The 21891-nt window shown below is 29.7% G+C and overlaps 3 protein-coding genes across 3 annotated transcripts; 2 read left to right on the forward strand and 1 right to left on the reverse strand.

Moving 5' to 3' along the window:
• Positions 1-3490: 3490 nt before the first annotated feature.
• LOC132926015 (uncharacterized) lies at positions 3491-5702 on the reverse strand. The gene is made up of 4 exons (XM_060990366.1): positions 4808-5702; positions 4346-4669; positions 3918-3971; positions 3491-3837 (listed from the first exon to the last, which is right to left on the reverse strand). The coding sequence occupies exons 1-4, from the start codon at positions 5700-5702 to the stop codon at positions 3491-3493; spliced, it is 1620 nt and encodes a 539-aa protein (XP_060846349.1).
• A 12701-nt stretch (positions 5703-18403) lies between these two features.
• LOC132927613 (52 kDa repressor of the inhibitor of the protein kinase-like) lies at positions 18404-19111 on the forward strand. The gene is made up of 2 exons (XM_060992178.1): positions 18404-18934; positions 18998-19111. Exons 1-2 carry the CDS (start codon positions 18449-18451, stop codon positions 19109-19111), a joined length of 600 nt encoding a protein of 199 aa, XP_060848161.1. The 5' UTR covers positions 18404-18448.
• Positions 19112-19845: 734 nt separating this feature from the next.
• LOC132926016 (uncharacterized) lies at positions 19846-20322 on the forward strand. The gene has a single exon (XM_060990367.1). The coding sequence runs from the start codon at positions 19846-19848 to the stop codon at positions 20320-20322; it is 477 nt and encodes a 158-aa protein (XP_060846350.1).
• The last annotated feature ends 1569 nt before the right edge of the window (positions 20323-21891 follow it).

Consider the following 21891-nt stretch of genomic DNA (forward strand, 5'->3'; position numbering starts at 1 on the left):
TGGATTTATGTTTTCATGAGGTATTATTTAGAAATAAATTATTTCTTGTTTCTTATATTTTTGGATATTTTGTGTTAAAATTATATCTCGTTTATCGCAACGTCGTTATCGACAACAATGAAGACCAGTTATATTTAAATTCCCTTTGAATAATCATATTTTTAGTCTTATATTATGTAAACACGCCGCCTCGTGTTGTCGTGCATTTAGTCGGTATTTTAATCAGTAGTCGGCAAGACGGCAATCGCCTATAAATATAATTTTGCATTCCGTATACATACGAATTTGTTAATAATTTTTCAAGTTTTTCGTGCACTTATAAATTTTAAAATGCCGAAAAGTCGTAATAATATTGAAACTTTAATAAAACAATGGATTGCATTGTATAATAAAACAGACCATACAATTTTTACTACGGATGGTTCTGTAGTGTTTTGTCAACTGTGTGACAAAAAAATCGTTTGCACAAAAAAATTTCAAATACAACAACACGTTGATACCGCTTTACATAATAGTGCTTTAAAACGTAGAGCAAATGATAATAAAAAACAATTATTTGTATTGGACGCAAAACCCAAATCTGGCAACATTTTTAATGAGGATCTTTGTTCAGCTTTAATAGTCGCTAATATACCATGGAATAAACTTCAAATTCCAGAATTCAAAAATTTTTTGGAGAAGTACACAGGTAAGCATATTCCCGACGAAAGTACATTAAGAAAAAATTATCTTGGTCCATGTTATAATAATGTTATTATTACAATCCGAGAAATAATTGGTAACTCAGATATTTGGATTGCTGTTGACGAAACAACTGATACAAACGGCCGCTATATAGCAAATTTATTAGTTGGCGTTTTAGATTGTAATACACCAAGTAAACCATATCTTTTGGCATGTAAAGAACTGCCTAAAACAAATTACTCAACAGTATCCCGTTTTATCAATGATAGTTTAAAAATATTATGGCCCGCAGGGGGAAACGATGAAAATCTAAGATTGTTTTTATCCGATGCAGCGCCATATATGGCCAAAACTGGAGATGCATTAAAAGTATTTTACCCAAATATCATACATGTAACATGCGTAGCACATATGTTAAACAGGGTAGCAGAAAAAGTAAGAGAGTTATTCCCCGATGTGAATAAATTAATTAACAATGTAAAAAAATCTTTTTTAAAGTCACCTTTTCGTATTCAACTTTATAAAGAAATACTACCAGGTTTACCATTGCCCCCGGAACCAGTTATTACAAGATGGGGCACATGGATAGAGGTAGTTATATTTAATGCAAATAATTACGAAGGCATTAAAAGTGTTATAAAAAAATTAGACAATGATTCGTCAGCAAGTGTAGATAGTTGTAAAAAAATGTTCAATTTACCTACAGTGAAAAATGATTTAACATTTATAAAAATTAACTTTTCTGGACTTATTCGGGCAATAACAAATTTAGAAGATACTAAATTGACTTTACTACAATCGTTAGAGATTACAAAAAATATAATTTCCGAACTATCAGGAAACAATGAAATACAGCTTCCAGAAAATTTCAATCCTTCCTCTGTGTCCAATATGAAATATGCACCGTTGACATCAGTAGATGTGGGAAGATCATTCAGTCTATATAAACATATATTATGTGATAGAAGGATAAATATGACACCTGAACACATGGAAGAATATATTATTGTCAACTCTTTTTATAAAAAGTAAAATATCAATTCATACCTAGTAATCAGTATATTATTATTTGTTTAAATTTTTTTTTTTTATAAATCTTCTTCGTTGTATTTTTATTTTTTTTTCAAAAATAGGTATTTACCAAAGGAATGGTGTTCAAGATATAATATTATTATTATCTATCGCGTTATTCCGAGACTAAGTTTGACGACCTTTGTATAGATTAAGCTCGGCAAGTTCAACAGTCGTCCCCTCCTCTCTTGCCTATAAGACAACCGTGGACATTCACCTACGCACAGTACGTACTGTTCTTCCGCGACCGTCGTACGAGACGTCGCCTTTGTCGCGTGTGCGGCGTTTTTCATTGTGGGCCATTTTGTGCCATTTTTGTGTCATTCGGTATCGTTGACGTAGTTTTATTAAAAAACATTTGCGGACCGTTTCTTTAATTATACCTCTTTTATATCCTGTCGTGCGGGATATCGCCACTGTTGTGCGTTGTGCGTGGGCGCATTTAGTCGTATTTTGGCCGTGTGAGCCGTTGATGCATGATACCGCGTATTAATGCTTATTTATTAATTGCAAGGTCGCTGCATCGTCTATGCTATTATTATTGTGTCGTTGTGCGGGACGTCGTCATTAATCTTCGTTCCATCCCTTGCTGCATTACGAGTACGTGAAGTACGTAGTAAAAAATATCTCGCAAATTAGTGTGTCAATGACCTGGCGCCTGTCACCTAAAATCGAGTGATATCGGATCCAGTAATTAAACGCAGCAAGTCTGGTGGTCACACTGCGAGGGTATCAGTCGTCGGCGGAGATTAGCAGATTATTGGTATCGTTAATTTTGTTTATATACTATCCGTGATAACAGTGATATCGATCACGTTCATTATTATTATTTATTATTGATTGTCTGTTATATTATTTTTCTATTCATTTTATTTGGGCGCCCGTATTTTTATTATAATATTGTGTCTGTGTATTTTATATGACGAGTGTTACAATATATATTTATAGCACGACGGTGCACATAAATTAATAGTTTATTCGTTATAATATTGGTCACCCACTCCATGTACGATAGCTTATTATATAGTCTGGGTTTTTTTATTAGCTTGCCATCCTAGGCTAACCGCCTTACGTAGGAGCCTGGTGGTACAAATGGTTTTATAATTTAATACATTTATTTTTTTTTATTTTTAACTTGAGTGTCCACTTTATTAATTAAATGTATTTTTTAAACATTTATTGTTCTTTAATTTATGTCTCAGGTCTATAATAAAAAAATTAAGCTTGTTTAATTTAGTTGTATTAATATCTATGGAAAAAAAAAATTATAAACGCATATAATTTGGGTAAGAGCATATTTTTGCATATAATTAAAAAAATAAGAGCATATCAAGTGCATATTTAAAGGTTTTTTGTTGCATAATGCATACTATTTTAATCTTTTTGAGTGCATACAAATCCGGACCCTAGTGATGTGTTATTTATGTAAACAAGAATTATTATGGTAGATTAATTTTTTAAAAATAGTCTTATTTTGATTTGATGAAATATTTAATTTTATATAATTTTTATGAAAATTATATATACATATTTTAGTGATCGATATGATTTTTGTTTATGTTGCCCCGCAGTGGCGGATCCAGGATTTAATTTTGGGGGGGGGCCCATAGTCCAAAATGCAAATCTTAAATTTTTTCAGTAATTAACAAATACATACAAATAGACAATAATTTTAAATGTGTATTTTTTTTATTTGTTGAAGATTATATTTAAATTATAATAATATTGTAAATATTTATAACGATAAAGATAATTGTAATTTCCTAGGATTAGATTTTGAAAACATATCTAACACTTCTTCAGGTTTTACATCAATTTGTTTATGGATATTAAGCAAAGCTAACCCGTTTAAACGGTTTTCCCCCATTGTTGTTCTCAGGTATGTTTTTATGCGTTTTAGCGTTGAGAAAGACCTCTCACTTGTCGATGTTGTTACTGGTAATATTGCTAAAATTAGTAAAAGTTGACGAATGTTTGGAAAATACCCATCTTCAGTTTCTTTGAATGCGTCTATTGCTGTATTTATTTTTTCCTTTTTTACTGGTTGTTGAGTCCAATGCAGCTGCCACAATGCAATTTCACCTGTAAATTATTGTAATAATGCATTTATAATTTATTTCAAAAATGTAATACCTAGTGATTTATTATAATAATTGTTTTACCTTTTAATTCGTCTATGGATCCAGGCAAATCTGCTTCATAAAAAGTGGCACCTTCTATAATATGTTCTTCAGATTTATTGTGTAAATAATAAGTTATCAGTTGTTGGATTTTAAATAATATTGGATTTTGGTTGTCAAAAAACATGGATTGAATAGATGTTATGAAATTGTCCAAAACTGTGAAGTATACCGTAATTTTAAAATATTCTTCAGGACTTGAAGTAATGTTGTTTGATCGATTTATTTGTTGTTTGCATATTCGTGGTGTTTTAACTTCAATGTTTAAATTTTCGGCTTTTGATACGGCTCGATTAAAAATGTTGTTAAATGTTGCATTTTGTCTTTTGTTTTTAAGAACATCTAATACAGTCTGTATTGTATGATTTCAATACATTTTGTCAAATCCAAACCAGGGTCTTGTAATTTACGTGATATTGGCAAAGTCAAAGACAATATTTCTACTGCTACTTCTAAGGCCAAAATAAATTCAAAAGTCAATATTGAATGAAGAAGTCCGTTACATTTAGAAAGTATATTTCCATCCGTATTAACTGTCATGTCTTCCAAAAATTGTACAATAGGTATAAGCATATCGGAAAACCGAATAATTGCCTCGTGAGATTCTACCCATCTAGTTTCACACAACTTCACTAGCAAAACTGATTTTGATGAAGGTAAAATTTCATTTATTTTTTTTTTAAATAAATCAACTCTTTTGGGAGAATCACGCACAAAGTTAGATACTTCTTTGACTGTAGAAAATAATTTTTTTATAGATAATACATTACATGCTTTTATTAAAGTTAAATTTAGGCGGTGCGATGCACAATGAGTGTATGTTGCCTTTGGTTGCAAATTTAAGATTCTAGCTTGAACTCCGCGGTATTTACCAGACATATTTGCTCCACCATCATATCCCTGCCCTCGTAAAAATTCCAAACTTAAACCAATTTCTTTTAATTTTTGGACGATTGTATTTGCTAAATTTTCACCAGTACATTCATAAACCGAAACAAAGCAAATAAAATTTGCTTTTATCAAGCATGATTTTAAATCAACATATCTAATCGATAAACTCATTTGCTCAATGTGTGATAAATCAGAAGTTTCATCACATAAAATTGAAAAAAATTTACATTCATTCACCTCTTTTATTAATTTGTCTGTGGTAATCGAGCCACATATATCGATCAAATTATTTTGAATAGTTTTACTAACAAATGTTGCATTTTTTGGAGCCGATTCTAAGTGATTGCGAAGATATACATCGCCCGCGTCTATTCTGAACATCAACAATTCTTTGAATATTCCAATATTAAAATTATTTTTTGCTTGGTCATTTGAAATCAGATTTGATAAATTAACATCGTCTCTATGCCCCCTTATAGATATATTATGACGACCACAGAAAATAATTGTTTTAAATATAGGAATTAACTTCTTTTTATTTTGTTTGACAGTTTCATTTAGTTGGTCATCAAGTTGAATTTCTATTGTTTTTTGTTTGCCTTTAAAACATTTTATAAATTCTAAAGATCGCACAATTGCTGTTTTATGATATTCTCTTTCCATATGTATCTTAAAATCGTGTAAAGCATCTTTGTATTTTATCATAGGAATTTCTTTTAAGACCCCAAGCCTTTGTCCTCCAATCCCACCAAACTTTGGTCCAAAAAGTACACATACTTTACAAAACGCTCCTTCTCTATTACGACTATAAGCTAACCAGTTGTGCTTATTTAGCCATTCAATTTGAAAGCTTCTTTTATGACCTTTTTTATTCATACTTACAGGGAAAATATAATTTTGTTTAGGTGACCACGTTTCTTTTAAATATTTGTAAAGCATATTTGGATCGTTTCGAATTTTTAGATTTGCATTTTCTTAAATAGCAAATGCGATATCATATTGACTGTTAAAATCGACTTCACACGAATCAGAAAATGTAGCTGGCTCTGACTCTGTTGGTAACACGCTTACATTTTCTATACCTTCACTTGGAGATGGATTATTTTGGATTATAAAACAATTTTTGTAAATAATGACTTCCACATAACCATGAGTTTTGTTTATAAAATTTTTAATTTAATTATCTTGAATACCTTACTTCATTTTTTGTCAGGAGTCAAAACTGACAAAGCCGGAATAGGCCTACCTACTTTTAGTAAATCATTTTTATTATTAGACTTCCAACGTCGAAATGGTGTTTCTAATAATATGAAAACTTCGTCTGTCACTGGCTTCATAATGTTAAGTGTTAAATCAAAAGCATAACAAGTCGACAACACAAGTAAAATTTAAACGAATTTAAACATAAAAGCATGACACGAGCGACGATTCGAACGAGATATATACTAATAATGAAATCGGTTTCATTAGGCGCTGTGACAATAATAACGGTTTATCGGTTTATGGTTATGTAATAATATCTATATGTTGTTGTTGAACCTACCGCAGACATGGCTGCGGGCTAACCGGAGGAAAGGTTATCGATATACAAACTAGCTACTATTCGATGATTTTGTAAAATGGTGCCAGGACTGCTATACTATGGGTGAATATGCTACGATAGACGAAATGCTAGAAGGATTTAGAGGGAGATGCAATTTCAGACAATATATTCCCTATAAATCGAACAAGTATGGGATAAAAATCCAAGCGTTAGTCGACTCAAAAACGTTTTACACTTGTAATATGGAGGTATATGTCGGGACGCAACCAGATGGCCCTTTCAAGTGTGAAAACAACCCATCAAGTGTTGTGAAAAGGCTGATTTCACCGATATCGAAAACAGGACGAAACGTCACAATGGATAATTGGTATAACTCCATACCACTGACGACTGAGTTGTTGAAAACTCATAAACTTACTGTAGTTGGGACTCTACGAAAAAACAAAAGAGAAATACCAACTTGCTTTTTGGATACAAAAAAAAGGACTGTAAACTTAACCATTTTTCGCTACAGAAAAGATAAATTACTTACTTCATACGTCCATAAAAAAAAAATGTCCTTATGATATCCACTATGCATGAACATGGAATTATAGATTCCTAATCCGGAGACCAGAAGTAATTACATACTATAATTCCACAAAAGGTGGCGTTGATGTGGTTGATGAGCTCAAGGGGGAGTACTCTGTAGTAAGGATCAGTTACAGATGGCCACTTACGATATTTTTGCCCTTATGAATATCGCAGGAATCAATAGTCAAATCATTTTCCGAGACAATACCAACCAAACTATAAGCCAACGGTTGTAATTGAAAACCCTAGGAAAAGAATTGACTAAACATTTTATGGTTCAACGTTTTAAATAAAAAGTTATCAATTCCTCTTAGACAGACTATTATGAAACTGACTGACCAGGTAGAAAAACCCACGGTAGCACAGACTCCTGAATCTAGTGATCGACCAAAATGTAGATTTTGTCCGAAAAGAAAAAATCGTAAAACTATGGTAATTTGTTTTATTATTTACTAAATGTAAACATTTTTGTACTATTCTAAATTATATTTACAATGATTTTCAGGTACGTTCTAAAATGTGTAATGTTCCTATTTGTAGGAACATACAGTGGCAACATGCCTGTCTTGTGGTAAGAATAATGAAATCGAGTCTGATAGTGAATAACGTTAGGAAGTAAATGCTTATTTTTTTAATAATTTTTTCCTTTTTTTTCATATACATAATGTTACAATTAATAATAATTCTTACAAAAATTTACTAAATTTATCATTACTATTTTTAAAATTGTGTATAAGATATAAAAAAGTATTATTTATGTTTATAATTTTATAATTTTAAATTATTATTATAAACAGTTTTATTGAAAAGATGATATGTATTTGATTTTTAATTTCAAAATATATTATTATTTTTAATCATTATGAGAAATAAACGTAATATTTTAATGCATTATTTTTGTTTCACCGGCAACCACAAACTTGAATTTAAGATCTTAAACTTATTCTAATGAAAATCGTATGCAAAATTGGCAAAACAGGTATAAAGAGCGCGGCGCTCAGACGCGACTAACGGTGTTATAAAAATCATCGCGACTACTGACGGGTTAAGTAAAATAGTGTTTTTAATCGTGCATTTCATAGTGTTATGGTATGTTTTATCAAAATTTCAAAATAACAAATTTAATAATAGGACCTCTTGAAACGACAGATTAAAAACGGCTTAATAAAATAGTTATCCATCGAAAAGTCGAAAAGTGTATTTATGTTTGTTAAACGAAAAAACGACAAACGTACAATAATTTAACAATAGCTGTGTATTATATTATTAAGTAATGAATAATGATAATACTTAAACAATTATTACAGGGGGGTCATTTGGGGTATTGTAGGGTATTATATGCTTATGCATACCTAAAATGTATCAAGATCCAATTTGGCCTGATTGTATATTTCTGCGCCGGGCAAAAATTATTCTTTTTTTATATATAATTGGTCTCAAGTATCCGACATCTTTGGACATAAAGTTGTAGTAGGTGTAAATGAACACTTTTTTTGACATATTTAATGTATTTGACAGGTACCGGCAACCTGCGGCCCTCCAATTATATTTCATGGTATTTAAAATTTCAATATTATATCTTTGTTCGCGACTCACACACGGCCTAATAGTTATCTGTGTCATTATTGCCATTAACGATGATAATCGGCGATCGCCAACGATGTCCGTCCGGCTATCTAACGCCCGGCAAGCCGCCCGCCGTGCTTTGTAGTGGTCATCAGTCTCCGCTCCTCCGTAAGTCCGGCATTTTTGCGGCCTTTAGTTTTTTTTTGTGAGCGACCATCTTGGTCTGCGTGCGCCGTGTTACAAAATTGTACGTGTCGTGTGTCGTTATACTCTTGTTAGGAACCCTTGCATACATTTTAGATTAATAAGCATATTAATATTTAGACGACGTGATTGTGATAGGAGCAACAATCAAAGAGCATGAACAAAATTTACGTCAAATATTTGAAAGATTCAAAAAACATGGACTACAATTACAACCGACAAAATGTGAATTTCTTCGACGAGAAGTAATCAACCTTTGACATGTAATCACAGAGCAAGGCGTAAAACCAGACCCGAATAAAATACAATGTATGGTAAACTACCCCACACCGACGAATGCAAAAGACGTAAAATCTTTCCTAGGTCTAGTCGGATATTATCGAAGATTTATCAAAGATTTCAGTAAGAAAGCTAAGCCACTTACTAATTTACTAAAACAAAATCAACAGTTTATCTGGTCAGATCTTTGTCAAGAATCGTTTAATTACTTTAAAAACATTTTAATAAATGAACCAATCTTACAATACCCCGATTTCAATCAACCATTTAATATCATTACAGATGCAAGTAATATTGCAATCGGAGCTATTTTATCGCAAGGGAAAATTGGCTCGGATCTGCCAATTGCATACGCGTCACGTACACTCAATAAGGCGGAAACCAATTATAATACGACAGAAAAAGAATTACTGGCGATACTTTGGGCAGTTAAACAATTTAGACACTACGTGTACGGGTGCAAATTAAACATTGTGACAGATCACAAACCATTATCGTGGTTATTTGGAGTCAAAGATCCTGGAGCTCGTTTGACCAGATGGCGACTACAATTAGAAGAGTATGACTATAATATCATAAATATAAGCCAGGAACGCAAAACACAAACGCAGATCTAAGTTCGAATAGCAAAAATCGACAAGTTATCAAATGTAGATGACTACAGAACAAAAACATACGAAAAATTCGAAGAAAATATACAGAAAACATTAATAACAAATTCAAATGTGATCGAAATCCAGGGCGATATATTCGAGGCACCTGAAGACATAACTCTTGTAGTTTGTGTATCAAAAAATTTTGAGATGTTACAAGGATTAGCCTTAGGATTTAGAAGAAGGTCAAATTGAAACATTAAAAGAACAAAACAAAGAAATCACAGAAGTCGCACATATTCAACATAATGAGAAATATCTAGCATTTATAATCACCAAAGAATTATGCCAACAAACAACTACTTTTAAAATATTTTATAAATGCATCATTAATCTACGAACTTTTTGCGAAGAAAACAATATTACAAAAATCAGATTACCTAGAGCTGACAATGAACTTGATAAACTAAACTAGGAGACAGTTCGAGCCATTATTAGGTACATTTTCAAAAATTCAAAAATAAAAGTTATTATTTATGTTGATATCAAATATTCTGAAGAAGAAAAGCTCAAGATAATCAAAGAATTTCATAATGCTCCACTTGGCGGTCATCAAGGCGTGTCAAGGACAATCAAGCGAATCAAATTACATCACATGAACAGGACTATCAAACAACCCATTGTAGTTACACAAAGGCCAAAAAACCGTTCAAAAAATTTTTCTTGATATGGTGGGACCGTTAACATCAACAAATGAAGGTCATTCATATATACTTACCATTCAAAACGACCTAACCAAATTTTCAGCGGCGTTTCCATTAGTAACTCATGATGCTAACTCGGTAGCAAAAACATTTGTTGAAAAATGTATATGTCTACATGGCATACCTGAATCGATTGTTACTGATTGTGGCACTGAATTTATGAGTAAAATATTCAAGGAATGCTGCAAGCTACTTAAAATAGAAAAAATGAATACTACACCATACCACCCACAATCCAATGGCAGTTTAGAAAGATCTCATAGAACTTTAGCAGAATATCTTAGACATTATGTCAATAAAAACCAAACAGATTGGGATGATTATGTAGCTTTTGCTATATTTGTATACAATAAAGTCCATACAACAACTAATCATCAACCGTATGAATTTGTTTACGATTTTCCTGCTACAGTCCCTAACACATTAAGTGGAACAGTATTTCATTACAAGTTGATGCAAACGGTCGTCGATCGTCTGTGTTGTTCTCTTATCTATATTTCGTACTAGTGATTTATTAATTAATTAAATTATGTTGGTGTGCTCCGTTTGTAATGAAGATGTATTCGATAATGAAGATATCAAATGCAGTAAATGTAAAATGTTTTTTCATTTTGCATGCGCCGGTTTTAGAGAAGTCAATTTCAGGAAAATGAGTGCTTCAAACAAAATGAAATGGTTTTGTGTAAATTGTAAAGATTTTAATTCTGAATCAGGTGCTGTAGTAAATCAAGTAAAAAACTGTTCACATTCTGATAAAATATTATCGGATCTGAAAGATTCGGTTAACTTCTTGAGTGAGAAATTTGACGATTTTAAATCGCAATTGAGTGATATTATCAAGTCGATTAATGATGTTAGATTAGAAAATAAACAGCTAAAAGAACAAAATCAAAAGTTAATAAATGAAATGAGTGTGGTCAATAAAAAAATTAATTTTGTGGAACAAAAAATATTTGAAAATCATATTGAAATAGTCGGTGTTCCAGAACAAGAAAATGAAGATTGTTGCAAAATAGTTGAAGAAATGTCATTGGCATTAGGAGAAGCTGTATCAGTTACATCTGCATATCGCTACCGGTCCAAAGTGCCAAATAAAATTGGAAAAATTGTTGCTGTCTTAAGCAGCTATAAAAATAAAAAATCGTTGATGGAGATGTCAAGAAAGAAAAAACTTAAAGCAAAAAATGTCAATGCAAACTGGAATGATGAAGGTATATACATAAACAACTATTTAACACAAGCAAATAATAATTTATTTTACAAAACTAGATTGTTTGCAAAGGCTCATAATTATAAATATGTGTGGTTCAGAGATAGTAAATTATTCTTAAGAAAAGATGAAAATAATAAAGTCATTCTCATAGAAGACGAAAATAGTTTAAAAATATTATACAATAATTGATCTCTGTACCTTTAAATTGTATTCATTTTTTTTTGTTAGATAATGCATGTTGTAGATACTGTTGAAAAAAACCTGTTATATAATACTAATTATTTCCTTACAATATCTGAATTTATGAAAAAATATAATATTTGTAATAATCTATCAATTACAATAATATGTGTTAATATTAGGAGCATAAATGCTAATTTAGATGAGTTACTACTATTTTTGCAAAATGATTCAGATTTCCATTTAGACGTAATTGTGTTAACGGAAACCTGGCACGATCCTAAAAATTGTATTTATTCTTTACCTGGGTATAAAACATTATACTCTACCACGAAAAGAAACCAGAATGATGGCATAATTGTCTTTGCAAAACAACATTTAGATATTGATTTTCATGAACTCAATTTTTGTGAAGCAAATATTATTAAGTTAATTATCAATAATATTGTTGTACCGTTAAATCTAATATGTATATACAGGTCACCCTCGGATATAATTAATGAATTTTTGACTCGTTTAGAAGCTATATTAATGTCAGATAAAGACATTGTTGATAGCACTATGACTATCTTATTAGGTGATATTAACATAAATATAATAGGTAATGATAATGTTGAGAATAATTACCTTGACTTATTATCATCTAATGGTTTTAGTTCTCTTATTAACGTATATACGAGAATTCCTGCAGGTATTAGTAAAAACTCTTGTATCGATCATATATTTGTCAAATCAAATAAAAAAAAAAAATGCCTTGATAACATTGAAGCTGGTGTACTTCAAACCGTTTTTTCAGATCATTATTCTACCATTATATCTATTCCAAATGTAATTAAAGAGAAAAATAAATCAACCACATTTGAGTTTATTAATTTTAAAAAGCTAATTGATACTTTTAATAATGTTAAATGGACGGATTTATATAGTATTTGTGATGTAAATGAGGCAATGGATTTAGTATATACACGTATTTTTGATGCTATAAATATTTCAAAGAGTCTTATAAAACTTAATTCTAAAACTAATCGTTTAAAAAATTGGATGACATCAGGTTTGTTATGCTCGGTGCGTAAAAAACAAGAATTATCTTTAAAAACAAAAAAACATCCAAACAATATTAAATTAATTCAGTACTTTAAAAAGTACAGAAATAAACTAAACTATGTTATTAAAATGGCAAAAATAAATTATTACAATGACCAATTTCAGCGTGTTTCTGGAGACCCTAAAAACACATGGAAATTAATAAAAAATCTAACTAATAAACCAAATACTGATAATGATATCATAAAACGCCTTAACTATAACGGGAACATTATTGATGCACAAAAAGAACCTTTAACTGCGTCCAATCATTTAAATATGTTTTTTTCCACTATTGGACAAAATCTAGCAAATAAAATAGATAAATGTTTTGATGAAGTTTCTGATGAGCGTACACCAGTGATCAATTTCAACAATTTTTTCTCGGTAAAAATACACTCGATGGAAATCATGAATATAATAAATCATTTTAAAGACGATGTGGCCTGTGGTTTTGATAAAATTAATGTCAAAATTTTAAAAAACTTAGCACCGTATATAATAAATCCTTTAACACACATATTCAATTTAAGTCTGAGACTTGGTATTTTTCCAGATAAATTAAAAGTAGCAATAATTAAACCTCTACATAAAGGTGGTGATAAAGAAAATATGAACAATTACCGACCAATCTCTATGTTGAGTAGTTTTTCAAAAATTTTTGAAAAAATTATCAAAGCTCGTTTGATAGATTATCTGGAAAATAACAGTCTTCTTTCTAAAAATCAATATGGATTCAGACCTAGGAGAAGTACCGAAGATGCTTTATATGCTGTCACAACATTTATTTCTAAAGCACTCGATAAAGGTGATAAAGCATTAGGTATATTTCTAGATTTAGCGAAAGCTTTCGATACTGTAGATCATAGTTTATTAATTAAAGTTTTCAGTAGTTATGGTATAAATGGTATTTGTTTAAACTGGTTCAAAAGCTATCTAAATAAGAGGAAACAAATTACAAATATGAATGGAGTTTTGGGACAGGTAAATGAAGTTATGTATGGTGTACCTCAAGGTAGTATTCTAGGTCCAATTTTGTTTATTATGTACATTAATAGTCTATGTGATATGAGAGTTGATGGAAAAATAGTTGTATATGCGGATGATACATGTCTGTTATTATCAAGTAGTAATTGGGAAACTCTTAGACAAAAAACGGAATTAAATTTCAAGAAAATAATAAAGTGGTTAAATATTAAAAAACTTTCTTTAAATTTCAACAAAACAATGTTCATGGTTTTTTCAATAAATTATACTTTACCACCGTTTGAAGAAATTACTTTACATGACTGTTCAATTGTATCAAACTGTAACTGCCCGAAAATCAATATAGTAAAAAGAATTAAATATTTAGGACTAATATTCGATTGTAACCTCAAATGGAATATTCACATCAATAGTTTAATAGTAAAATTGCGATCGTTAATGTTCAAATTTCATATATTAAAACATATAACATCATCTCATACATTGAGAATAGTTTATCTTTCTCTATACCAATCTATATTGCAATATGGCATGGTAATTTGGGGAGGTGCATCCATAAATGTTCTTAAGCCATTAAGGGTTCAGCAAAATAGTTTAATTCGTATATGTCTGAAAAAGGACAATCTTATTGGGTCTACCTCGTTAAACTATATAGAGTTTAATGTGCTTCCGCTTGAATTACTTTACAAAAAATCCGCAATCATGTTTGTACATAAAAAATCAGACTTTTTCTTTATTAAACAGAATGACAAGCCTTTGGGGGAAGATAGACTATGTAATATTAAAGTCTTATTTACTAATACGAGTTTTGGTCAAAAATTTATTAATTATATGGGTCCTGTCATTTTTAACGCCTTGCCAATTGATGTGAAAAAAAATATTTTTAATGATCAAATTAACATAAAAAAATGTATAAACAACATTTTATCTAGTGAACTAAGGAAATGTCTATTATAAGAAAATTGTATATTTTAGTATCTCTTAATTATTTTAATTATTTTACAATGTTGGTTATTATTTGTTAAATTAAGTAATTAATTAAATCATATATATATGTACTGTTACTCCCTACACCACCACAAGCCTAGCTTAAAGGTGTAGGTAATTTTTATTAAAAAAAAAAAAAAAAAAAAAAAATTATAATATGCAATCCGAGTAAAAATTATATTTATTTTTGACAATCATTTAACATTATCTATATTCCATATACTTACATAGATCACCACGACTAGAGGATAATATTCCCATTACCTTCAAAAACAATGTTTTGTTTTTAAAATGTCAATAACGTCATTACATAATTGTATACCTACTATATAAATAATTTGTTTTGTATTTCAAAATAACAGTTGTGAAATATTGTGAAATAATTTTTTTTTAAATAAAACTGAATAATTATAATCCAAAAAAAAAAAAAAAAAAAAAAAACTCCGCAAGCAAGATATAACTATGATGATTATACATATGAATTAAAACAAAAACTTCAGGAAACATGTAAATCAGCCAGAAATAATATACTAAAATCAAAGAAAAAGAAAGACAAAGAAAAATTACGATCAAAAAGAACTACAAGTAAATGTAAAAGTCGGAGACCAAGTATGGGTAAAAGACCACCAACAGAAGGGAAAGTTAGGACCAAAATGGGTGGGCCCTTACAATCAGTGGCGTACATACGGGGGGGGTTTTCGGGTTCAAACCCCCCCCAGGGCCAAAAAAAAATTGTGATATTATTGATGAATTGTAGTATATTCGTAGTTTCATAGTTATGCTTTGAACTTAAAGTATACTATACAAATATTATAATATTGAAATAATTATATTGATATAAGTATAGGTGTTTGAAAAGTTTTGTTAATTATGCTGTTTTTATATTCCTATTTAGCTACTAATTTACTGTATTGTAAAAGTAAACTGTAAATTGTTAAAAAACTTGAACAAAATAATATCTATTTATAGCAATTATTAATTATTCGTGTATACACGGACACACGTTATAATAATATACAGTATTGAATATTATACACTATACTTTACCAACAATGAAAAAAAATATAACGAAATTATGGTTGCCGTATACAATATATTATCAATCAGAATAGACGGTCGATTGTACAATCAGTTGTTTGTAGACATAAATACATAATATTGTCATTTGTCAATTTTTATTATCTCGACTGGACAATGGAGAAAAACCGATTACGATATAATCGTTTAATTTCGTGTGAACGACAATAATACAGCGAAAAAGATTCTATTTTTATAGCATTATCGTCTATCGTAAATGACCATGTTAAAATTTTTGTTCATTCTGTTTTATTCTGCGGCTGGAGAAAGTCAAAACTATTTACTAAACTCCATTGGTAAGTATTGAGATAAAATTAGTTAGAATTTATAACATTTTTAAATTAATTAATTAAAAAATGTAAATTTTTAAATTTTTAAATTCATAAATTGTTTATTACGCTGGTAAAACGCCGGTTCAAAACTTTGTTGTGAGTGTGCTTGTCGGAACACCGAACAAGAATATTATTACAATATATTAACCAACACTATGTATATAAAAATGAATTAAAAATACATAATATTATATAATATTATACAATATTTAATTTACTTTTTATTTTTTTTTATCTCTCATATACATGTTTATAATAATTTTTTGGGTATAGTAACATTGCTTTTATTCGGATATTTTTATTCCCATCACTAGTTTTAACGAAGAGCAAAATGTAGTGGCTTACTAACTAACAATTATTTGATTATTGTTTTCACATCATAATCATTATCATTTGATATATTTTAGGTTTTGAAGGTAAAATAAATAGTAGGTAGTCATGGCTGAAAAAAAACAATCGAAAATTCAATCTTTTTTTTCAAAACCTTCCTCAGTAATGAATTCATTGTCAAATTCATTGAATCCAACTTCAATAGTTATCAGTTCTTCTGATACGCCTATCACTCAGCTCACATCTTCGACTACAAATATTAATTGTACATCTACCAGTTATAATATTTTTGATATTGCACATTACACAAATAAATTGTTAACGCAAAGTGAAATAGAAGAAATTTTGACCAAAATTTGGGTACCTAATATTAATTATAATTTTCCTATCAAAATATTAATGGTCGGTAAACAAAAAAAAGTTTTGAAGTTGAAATTTCAATATAAATGGCTAATAAACTTTCCCTGGTTGGCCTATTCAGAAGTAAATAATGGTGCGTATTGCAAATATTGTGTTGCTTTTACTAAAAATGAAGCTGGTGTTAATAACCAAAAATTGGGGGCCTTTGTATTAAAAAAATATGATGATTGGAAACATGCATTGGAAGACTTTAAAAATCATTCAAACTTAGAATATCACAAAAAAAGTTTACTAGATGCCGATAATTTCTTAAACATGCTTAAAAATCCGTCAAGGGCAATCGATAAAATAATTGATAACGAAAAAACTAAACAAATATTGCAAAATCGAAAAAACATTATTCCAATAATTGAAGCAGTTATATTGTGTGGCCGTCAAAACTTGGCATTAAGAGGACACCGTGATTCAGGAAAAATTGAAATCAATGATTCAAAAGTTATAAATGATAAGAGCGAAGGTAACTTCAGAGAAATTATACGATATCGAGCTCAAGGAGATATTGAAATGAAAACCTATCTGGAAAGCTCGGGAAAAATGAAATATACTAGTCACAGAAGTCAAAATGATATGATTGATGCTTGTAACAACATTTTATTAAACAAAGTTGTTTCTAGAGTAAATGCAGCAAAATGTTTTTCCATTCTTGCTGATGAAACGGCGGATATTTCAGGAGTGGAACAAGTATCGCTATGTGTTAGATATATCAACTCAAACACATTAAAACTTACTGAAGAATTTTTACAATTTGTACCAACTAATGATATGACTGGTAAAGGAATAGCAAATTTAATCCTAGAAAATCTTCAAAAATTTGGTATTAATACTCAATATTTACGTGGGCAAGGATATGACGGGGCAGCTGCGATGGCCGGAAAATTTAATGGTGTCCAGGCTCACATTAACGAAATTCACCCAAATGCACTATATGTTCATTGTTCAGCTCACTCGCTAAATTTAGCTGTTTCTAAATCCTGTAGTGTACCAGCCATACGTGATTGTCTTGGAACAATAAGTCAAATTAGAGATTTTTTTATTTATCCAAAGAGGAAATCAGTTTTAATTCAAAAAATAGAAAACTCGTCAGAAACATCATCTAAAAAGACGCTAAAAAGAAGTTGCGAGACTCGCTGGATTGAAAGATACCATGCCGTTCATGACTTTTTGGAACTCTTTGAGTATGTTGAAGAAGCGTTGGAAGATATTTCTGAATGGAATGACAATGATACATCTGAAAAAGCAAGACGGCTTAGATTCTGTATGTTAAATTCAGAATTTATTGTTTGTTTGTTTGTTTTGAATAAAGTATTTGCATTAGGTTTAATCTTATCAAAAGTTCTACAACAAACAAGTATAGATCTCAAAGAAGCTATGTCATTGGCACAAAACACAAGACAAGAACTTCAAGAGATTAGATTGAATGCTGAAAAAGAATTTGGAGATATATTTGAACGTGTAAAATCATTGGCTGAGAAAATTGACATTGAGATAAACATGCCAAGAATATCAAAAAGACAAACCAACAGGTGTAACATTCAAACAGACGATCCAGAAATATTTTATCGAGTATCAGTATTTATTCCATACATTGACAAATTCATAAATGAATTGGAAGAAAGATTTACAAATCACCAAAGTACATTGACAAACTTTCATTCCTTATTTAAAGAAAGTGGTTATGAAGAAGATTTAATATCTCTTACAAAACAGTACAGTGAAGATCTGGAAGATGTTGGAAATCGCGATGAGGTATTTAAAAATGAGTTCAAACTTTGGCAACGAAAACTTAAATCACTATTAGAAATAGATAAGCCAAAAAATGCAATGGAAGCTATTTACATATGTAATGAAGCCATGTACCCAAATATTTTTAAGTTACTTAAGATATTAGCAACTCTACCGGTTTCTTCTGCCACTAATGAAAGGACATTTTCAACTCTTAAAAGAATAAAAACTTACTTGCGCAACTCTACTTCTGAGGTATGTTTAATTTAAATAATAGTATTAATTAACTTAATTTAATGTTGTAATTAATTTTAATAGGGAAGACTTAATGGTCTAGCTATGCTCTCGATCAACAAAACCGATTCAATTACTCCTGATGAAGTGCTGGTTGAACTATCCAATAAAAAAAGGAGACTAGAATTTTTATTATAAATAACTAATAATATAAAATGTATAATATTCTGTATATAATATTCTTTGCATACTAACCTACCATAAGTTATATTAACCTTTGTATTTGTTTCATTATATTAAATATTAATATTTATATGTATTTGATTGTTAGAGAAATGGATAGTTTTAAAGGGAAGGTTATTATGTTAGTTTTTTTTTTAATCCCCCCCCAAAGCAAATTTGAATGTACGCCACTGCTTACAATGTATTACAATTAAATAACAACGAAAATATAACAATTAAACGAGGCAGAAAGGAAATAAAATTATACAAAAATGAAATAAAACTTGCAAATTAAAATTCAATAATTCATAACACACAATGCAAATATAATAATTACTCATAAATTTGTTTATTAAAATATTCAAAGCCGTATTACTTAATTTTGTTTTTTTTCTTTTCATTTTCAGAATTGTTTTTGGAAAAACGATGGCAAATTCATTCAATCTAACTCCAATATACAACCCATCAGGAATCTATTTTCACACAATAAACAATTTACGCATATACAACTCTCACTGGCGCTTCTTAACCTATATTAATATTACAAACTATAATGAAAAATACTATAAAATCGGTAACATGATAAAAGATTTTTAAGAGTCCTGTGAAATGAGTAAATCCCTTGAGATAGTTTCTTTACAACAACTTTGTTCCCAATATAACAAGCATATAACTTTTTATCTGAAATTAGTCGTAATGAAGAAAATGTAATGAAAATTATAGATCAACCAAAAAATAATTACCGTACCAAGAGAGGTCTAATCAATTTAGTTGGGAGAGTATCTAACGTCCTATTCGGTGTATGTGACGACACCGACGTAGAATATTTTTATAGTAAAATAAGAGATCTTGAAATTTCAAATTCGCGCGTTTCTAAATTATCTGATGCACAAATACAAATTATGCAATCAATTATATCAAACGTAAACTCATCGCTATTAGAAATAAATAAAAATGAAATTAATTTAGCCGACAAGTACAGTTATCTACTTCATGAAATGCAAGCAGAGAAAGCTGCAATAGGTATCTTAAATTTTAAAACAGCACTAGAAGAAAGAATATCATTATTAAATATAATTTTAACACAATACGCATTTGAAACAGAAAATTTACTAAATATAATAAATATGGCCCTACAAGATTTCATTCACTCCAGTATATTAGATACAAATACCCTTAAAAACTAGTTAAAACATATTAGAACACAATTACCCATAGGAGAAGGCATACCAATAGATTTAGATAATTCAGGAATATCAGAATTTTTACGACTAATTACAACTAACATAGTATATATATAGAAAATGTATTCATTTTCATCATATACGATAACGACTATGTAATGATAGCTCCAAAATCTGATTATACAGCTATAAATAAATCTAGATTATATTACTTAGAATTAAGCGAATTACATGTATCAAAATGTAAATAAATGATGAATATTTTATTATGTACTTATGATCAACAGTTACATCATTTGGATGAATCTTGTGAACTAACAATATTTAGAAAGCTAGGTATATTGCCTAATTTGTGTAACTTAAAAAATGTTAATTTTAATTTTAGTATATAGCATAGGTTAGAAAATACAAATTCTTGGATATATGTTACGATTAGGGATAATATCATTAAATGTAAAAATAATTCAGAAACAATAGTTGTAAGTATAAACGGCACAGACATTTTAGATTTAGACAATCAATGTGAAGCGAATACTGATGACGGGACATTATTAATAGCAAAAAGAAAAATAACTACAAAAATGTACAAAGACTTTATCTCACAACTAGACGTTTCAATTAACTGGAAAACTAAATTAAACATTACAAATACAATTTTAAATAATTCAAATATTCCAGATAAAGGTAATTCTATAGTAAAAAAAATTATTCAAACTTACTAATAGAATATTCCAAATCACTAAAATAATTAAAAAATACAAAAATAAGTAGTAACGTTATGGGCACAATAGTTAATGAATTGTACATAATTATAACAATAAGTACCATCAGTATAGGTTTAGTAAAAATAATAATTTTATATTTAATAATCAAAAACAAACATTGTAAAACATCTAATTCCGTAAAAAACCCAATAGAAGATAAGATAATATATGAAACCGTAAACACTCCAAATCATGAAAATCCATTAATATAGTTTGCAATAGGCAATGAACTTTCATTTAGCCCCGAGGGTGTTAGGAACCCTTGCATACATTTTAGCATATTAAACAATAATATAGTAGTGTAAGCAATATGTGTATTTTTATTGTAAGCGACTGCGTCGTCAAGACCAGAACGTAGAATAAGCAAGAGTTAGTCGTAAATAAGTAGCCGATTCGTGTAATACTGTGTCGTTAAAATATTCTTATAATAAAATAATTAATAAAATATTTTCTTAAAGTTAAACGGATTTTGTGCAGTGTTGTTTTGAATACAACCCGTATGTGAACGAACTTTTATACAACATATATACCTTTTGGCCTTAACCGAAAGAGTTTTTAACACTCTGAAGAGACTTGCAAATTGCGACCTGTCTTCGCTATGCCATTTGTCTGCGGTCAGTGCGTGTGCCGTTCGCCCGCTGTCTTAAATATGGTTTGCGGTTTACCCATTTTATATTTCTTCGACGTGTTGCTGTGTTGCACTTACGGGCATTGACCTACGGCTGTGCTGATAAGTCGACGTCGTCGTGCAAGTTGTCGGACCCCGTCGCCAATCAACATCGTGATAACAACCATATACTCGTAACAT

This window comes from Rhopalosiphum padi, chromosome 3 (genome assembly GCF_020882245.1).
Source record: "Rhopalosiphum padi isolate XX-2018 chromosome 3, ASM2088224v1, whole genome shotgun sequence".
Taxonomy (NCBI): domain Eukaryota; kingdom Metazoa; phylum Arthropoda; class Insecta; order Hemiptera; family Aphididae; genus Rhopalosiphum; species Rhopalosiphum padi.

Coding starts and splice junctions, on each gene's coding strand:
- LOC132926015 (XM_060990366.1), bottom strand. CDS start 5,702: ATGAATAAAAAAGGTCATAAAAGAAGCTTTCAAATTGAATGGCTAAAT. Junction 4,670..4,807: donor TGGTGGAGCAAATATGTCTG/GTAAATACCGCG, acceptor TATTTTCTACAG/TCAAAGAAGTATCTAACTTT. Junction 3,838..3,917: donor ATCCATAGACGAATTAAAAG/GTAAAACAATTA, acceptor AATAATTTACAG/GTGAAATTGCATTGTGGCAG.
- LOC132927613 (XM_060992178.1), top strand. CDS start 18,449: ATGCCAAGAATATCAAAAAGACAAACCAACAGGTGTAACATTCAAACA. Junction 18,935..18,997: donor TGCGCAACTCTACTTCTGAG/GTATGTTTAATT, acceptor TAATTTTAATAG/GGAAGACTTAATGGTCTAGC.
- LOC132926016 (XM_060990367.1), top strand. CDS start 19,846: ATGAAAATTATAGATCAACCAAAAAATAATTACCGTACCAAGAGAGGT.